This window comes from Orycteropus afer, unplaced genomic scaffold (genome assembly GCF_000298275.1).
Source record: "Orycteropus afer afer isolate SDZICR_OR568_19922 unplaced genomic scaffold, OryAfe1.0 scaffold00558, whole genome shotgun sequence".
Lineage (NCBI taxonomy): Eukaryota > Metazoa > Chordata > Mammalia > Tubulidentata > Orycteropodidae > Orycteropus > Orycteropus afer.
The window spans coordinates 29024-35457 of NW_006922145.1; the positions used below are offsets into that span (position 1 = coordinate 29024).

General features: G+C 50.7%; 1 protein-coding gene across 1 annotated transcript in view; it reads right to left on the reverse strand.

Annotated features, from left to right (window-relative positions):
* KL (klotho) overlaps window positions 1-6434 on the reverse strand; it is a gene marked incomplete at its 3' end in the record, with an annotated part of 32611 nt that overhangs the window by 23361 nt on the left and 2816 nt on the right. Inside the window, exon 3 of the mRNA XM_007955957.1 lies at window positions 5689-6434. Coding sequence (XP_007954148.1) covers window positions 5689-6434 — 746 coding nt within the window. The remainder of the gene's footprint in view (window positions 1-5688) is intronic.

Consider the following 6434-nt stretch of genomic DNA (forward strand, 5'->3'; position numbering starts at 1 on the left):
AGATTGCCCAACCTTCCTTCTGAGGAGTGGCTGGTGGGTTTGAACCGCCAGCCTTCTGGTTATCAGTCAAGTGCCTTAGGCACTACGCCACTGGAGCTTCCACAATTGAGTTTAATTAGTCGAGAATGTCTGCCTTGGGCCCTCTGCTCTTTTAAGAACTATCTCTGTGCAATCCAGTTGACAAGAGCAACTCGAGAGGTTCATTAGGAAGCTTGGGGGGCAGTGAGGTCATGTCCATGGGGGACGAACAACTCAGCAAAGGAGGGTGAGAACAGTTGCATGACACAGAGTGTCATCAACGTCAGTGAACTGTGTAGGAGGCAACTGTCGTTCTGCTGTGCACATTCCCAACAACAACGATTAATAAATAAGGCCCTCAAGGAACAACAGTGTGAACTTCAGCTTGGCTGCAGGTCAGGGCGAGGGTGGCCCATAGTCAAAGCTGAGGCCAAATTTATTAACACGTATGAAGGAGTTTCCAGAATAAGGAACTATAGCAAAAGCAGTCACCTGATTCCTCCCTCACACACACACCAACACTCTGACACACACTCTCATATGCTCTTTTTGCACACACACACACACACACTTTCACGCACAGTCACACTCACACACTTTCTCATATACACTTTCATAGACACAGTCTCTCTCACACACTCACAAATATAGACACACACACTTTCTTTCACACACTTTCATACACAGAAACACACACAAACTCTCACACTCACACACTCTCTCACACATATATTCACATTCTGTGACACACTCTCTCTCTTACACACACACAGAATCACACAGTCTCACACATTCACCAGACACACACAACTCTCTCACACATACTCTAACATGTTATTGTTGTTGTTATGTGCTGTCGAGTCGGCCCGACTCATAGCTATCCCTCCTTGGGTTTCCAGGCAGTATCACCACGGAAGTAGATTGCCCCATCTTCCTTCCGAGGAGTGGCTGGTGGGTTTGAACCGCCAGCCTTCTGGTTAGCAGTCAAGTGCCTTAGCCACTATGGCACCAGAGCTCCCCTTTCTAACATACACACTCTGATACACACATACTCTCTCTCACACAGTGACACACTGACACACTCTCTCACACACCCTCTCTCATGCACACACTTTTCCCTCTCACACACACTCTCTCACACTCTCACACAGACACACTCCACATTCACACTTGCACACAGTCCCACAACTCTCACACACTCTCTCTCACACACACACACTTATACACACTTTCTCTCAGTCTCACACACCCTATTACACACTTTCACACACAATCTTACACACTCTGTCACACAGACACACACACTCTCACACACAGACACATACACTCTCACACACACAGGCGTGTGCCCACACACATGCCACTTTTTGATAAGGTTCACCCCAGTACCGGGAACCCACAAAACAACAGAGACCTCCCTTCTGAGCACGGCCCCATTATTTTTTCCTGCACTTCACCATCCCTGAGTCCTCCAGGCCAAAAGTTACTTGAGGTCTTTGAATATCAGGGGGTTCACAAGACTGGTTTCCCCAGGGGGCCTCCTTAGCCCATTTGTACTCTAATAGAAGCACAAAAGCAGTAGGAGAGAGCTGTTGGTACCGCCTTCATCAGCCTGGGACCGAAAGCACCCAGCTGCAAACCACGAAAACCAGAATTCTCACCAAAGTTTGCAGAATATGTTTTGTCTTTACAAATAAACTCAAAGCAGCCCTATTCTCTCTCTCTCTCTCTCTCTCTCTCTCTCTCTCTCTCTCTCTCTCACACACACACATACACCAGGAAAGAACCCTGAAGACAGAATGAATGTATCTCACACAACAAAATTCAGTCAAGAGACTTGCTTTGGGAATGGCAATCCACTTCTTTTTAAGCTGCAGGAATAACTAAAGTTCAAACCCAAAGACATTTGAAAGCAAAATTAATATTTTACAGCAACTGACATTTTGTCTGCAGCATCAGCAAAAACCAAGGGTCCACCTGTTACTAGTTTCTTAGAAATACAACGTCCACTGCCTTTCTGGGAAGTATAGTTAGTGTTTGGCAAATTTTTGTAGGTAAGGATTCAAAAATATAACTGAAAAGTTAATCAAAGGGCTGACAGTGGGCCTAGACTCCCAAGCTTGTTGATTATTGAAAACGTTGTTGTCGTTGTTGTTTTGTGCTATTGGAAACGTGAGCATGCCAGATAGCCCCTGCTGTCCAAATTCCTTTGCTGGGCATGGAGTGATCCTAGAGGCTATAGGGAAAACAGTTGACTCCTTTTGTGTACATACAGGTTTTGTTATGTGCACTCTGAAAATAAAAACCAAAAAACCTACTGCCGTGGAGTCGATTCTGACCCACAGCGCCCCTAGAGGACAGAGTGGAACTGCCCCACAGGGTCTCCAAGGCTGTCAATCTTCACAGAAGCAAAGCCCAAACCACACCCACTGCCGTGGAGTCCATTCTGACCCACAGCGCCCCTAGAGGACAGAGTGGAACTGCCCACAGGGTCTCCAAGGCTGTCAATCTTCACAGAAGCAAAGCCCAAACCACACCCACTGCCGTGGAGTCCATTCTGAGCCACAGCGCCCCTAGAGGACAGAGTGGAACTGACGCATAGGGTTTCCAAGGCTGTAATCTTTATGGAAGCTGACTGCCACATATTTCTCCAGCAGAGAGTCTGGTGGTTTCGAACTGCCTGGAGCTCTGGTAGCATAGTGGCTAAGACGCTTGCCGGCTAACCAGACGGCTGGCGGTTCAAACCCACCAGCCACTCCTCAGAAGGAAGGTTGGGCAATCCTGCTTCCGTAGTGATACTGCCTCGGAAACCCAAGGAGGGGTCACTATGAGTCGGGTTTGACTCAACGGCACATAACAACAACAACAATGTTTTGGTTAGGAGCTCTAGTAGCACAGTGCCTAAGGCACCTGACTGCTAACCAGAAGGCTGGCGGTTCAAACCCACCAGCCACTCCTCGGAAGGAAGGTTGGGCAATCTACTTCCGTAGTGATACCACCTCGGAAACCCAAGGAGGGCTCGCTATGAGTCGGTGCCTACTGGACAGCATGTAACAGCAATAACGTGTTTTGGTTAGCAGCTGAAAGTGTTAACCACCACGCCACCAGAGAGCCTTACTCTAAACATAGAGAGTGCATTATTTCAACTTAAAAAGGGGCTGGCTCTCAGCCCAATAGTTAACAAGATATATATGCAGACCACTCAACGCAGGATGATGCGCCCACATACTGTATGGTAATACATCCCTTAGAGCAATAGACCACGGGGCACCAGAGGACAGACATTCAAAGTAAGGAAATGCAGGACAAACAGGAGTGTATAAATATGAGGGGCCCAGGGGGAGGGTTGCAGGGTAGGGAGGGGAGGAGACTGGGTTAGGTGAATGGGGAGTGAAACTAAAGGTACACATAATGGTGAATGTAAGGCAAACTCTTAAAATAGAATAATAAATAAACAAAGTTGGGGTTTTGCAGGAATGGTCTGTTAGGTCCTCCAGCTGGTCCACAAATCCCTTATTTGTGCCTGGTTTGAATTTATAAAAGGAGCCCTAGTAGCTGCTAACTGAAAGTTTAGAGGTTTGAACCCACTAGCCACTCAGGAGAAAAGACCTGGCAATTTGTTCCCGTGAAGATGATAGACTTGGAAACCCTGTGGGGCAGTTCCACTCTGTCCTCTAGGGGTGCTGTGGGTCAGAATGGACTCCACGGCAGTGGGTTTATGAATTGATAATTTGATTATTTTTGTTCAAAAGCTAGATCAGTTCTTTCCATAGTTTTTCTATCACCAACCAGAAACAGACTAAGTTTATGAACCACTGAGTGAAAGGACCATTATAAAAAGGTATTTATCAGAGTAAAATCACAATTTGTCAAACAAACCCATAGGGTGGTGGCAATAAGCTTTGTGGAGCTGGCATGCAATTGAATTTAGCCATTGTAACCACATTACCGGCTCTCCACGTTCACCAAACAGCTCTGAGCAGTGAACCAACTCAATAACCCAGGGCTGGCCAGTCTCAATTTTCTCCCTAATCACTGAGAAGTGTTTAGTCATGGTCATTGCCTTTAATTTGTTCCAAAAATGTGGTTTAATTCTAAATTTAAAAATGCATCTTTGAATAGACCTACAATGCACCAAAAGACAGTAATGGAGTTGAACATTTAAATACTTTTATTACAGTCTTTTCACATGGACATGGAATATTCTATCATGACACAAAAATCTATAGAAATTGTACTAACTACTACAAATGAGTCTCCTCAAGTGGTGTAGTGCCTAAGGCATTTGACTGTTAACCAGAAGACTGGAGGTTCAAACCAACCAGCCACTCCTCGGAAGGAAGGTTGGGCAATCTACTTCCGTAGTAATACTGCTTTGGAAACCCAAGGAGGGGTCACTATGAGTCGGATCCGACTCCACGGCAGTGGGTTTGGTTTGATTTTTGCAGCTCAGTGCCTAAAGCATTCTGACTGCTAATCAGAAGACTGGCAGTTCAAATCCACTAGCTGCTCTGCAGAAGGAAGATGGGGCAATCTACTTCAGTAAAGATTTACCACCTTAAAAACCCAATGGGCGTCGCTATGAGTCAAAATTGACTCAATGGAAGTGGGTTCGGTTGTTATTGTTAAAATAGGTTAAAGCATTCAGCTGCTAACCAAATGTCAGTGATTTGAACCAACCAGCTGCTCTGTGGGAGAAAGATGAGGCAGTCGCCTTTCCTAAAATTTTCATTGGAGACCCTGTGGGCAGTTCCACCCTGTTCTCTAGGGGCGCTGTGGGTCAGAATGGACTCCACGGCAGTGGGTGTGGTTTGGGCTTTGCTCCCATAAAGACTGACAGCCTTGGAGACCCTGTGGTGCAGTTGCACTCTGTCCTCTAGGGGCGCTGTGGGCCAGAATGGACTCCACGGTAGTGGGCGTGGTTTGAGCTTTGCTTCTGTGAAGACTGACAGCCTAGGAAACCCTGTGGGGTAGTTCCACTCTGTCCTCTAGGGGCGCTGTGGGTCAGAATTGTTCGGAAGGCAGTGTTTTTTTGTTTGTTTTGTTAACTTTTTGCTATGGAACTTTTGGGAGATTCTTAAATAGAGAACAGCATAAAGCACTCAAGATACTGCTCACCCCTCTTGGGCAGTGGGGTCGCACACCTGGCCAGTCTTGTTCTGGAGATGCGGTTTTGACACCCTCACATTTGATGGAGCTTTGGACAGGTCTTCTGGGCGCCACACTGAACTCCTGGCGCGCACAACCTCCGGCCCTCAGCAGAGTTGCCTGCACACGCGGCTTCCAGCCAGACGCGTTTTCCTTCCTTCCCGCCTCCTCACTTGGCCTTCATTGCCTGCTATAGGTTCTTCTGCCCTTAACCAGGAATTCCTCCACGCCCCTGGGTAAAGAGCTCCCCTCTCTCCCCAGAGATGCGGGTTCCTATTTCTTATGGGTACCTGGGCTCCACGGGGCTTCCCCTGGGGCGCCCACTGCATGCTTTTTCCTCCTATTCCCAGTTCCACTCCTTCCAAGGGAAGCGCAACTTGCTTAAGTCTCTCGGAGGCAGGAATCAGGGGACCTCCCAGACTTGAGCTAGGGCGGCCCCATCCGGGCTGGAGGGAGACTCGGGCGCCCTGTTGGCCTGTGCGCTGCGCTCTACACACTCCGGCGCGCCCTCCTTGCACTCACCAGGAGAAGATTGTGCGCCGCCAGGTACCCAAGCCGCGCGCTGCCCCGGACGCCGGGTGCCAGGCGCCCGGTGGCATAGCCGTGCCACGCCACCACGTAGGGGTTGTCGATGGTGATCCAGTGCTTGACCTGGCCGCCGAAGTGGCGGAAACAGAGCTCGGCGTAGTCCCTGAAGAGGCCGGCCACGACGCGGTTGGCCCAGCCGCCGTAGGCGTCCTGCAGGCGCTGGGGCAAGTCCCAGTGGTACAGGGTGACCACGGGCTCAACGCCCAGCTCCCGCAGCCGCTCCAGCAGGCGCCGGTAGTAACGCAGCCCCTCCCGGTTGGGGGCGCCCGCGCTGCCGTTGGGGAGCACGCGCGCCCAGGAGATGGAGAAGCGGTAGTGGGTGACCCCGAGTTCGCGCAGCCCCTCCGTGTCGCGGAATACGTTGTTGTAGCTGTCACTGGCCACGTCCCCCGTGGCGGGTGGGGACGGCGACGGGGCGCCCGACGGCGGGCCCGCGAGCGGGGAGCCGCCCGGGGGGTGGTGCGTGAAGGTGTCCCAGATGGACGCACCCTTGCGGTGCTGCTGCCAGCCGCCCTCCGTCTGGTAGGCGGCGCTGCCCACGGCCCAGAAGAAGCCGTCGGGGAAGGAGGCGTGCAGCAGGCCCGCCGCCTCCGGGGCCGGGGGGCGCGAGAAGCGGGCCCAGGTCTGCGCGCCGTCGCCTGGCTCGGCGCGCAGGCGGCGGCCCAGGGCCAGCAGAAGAA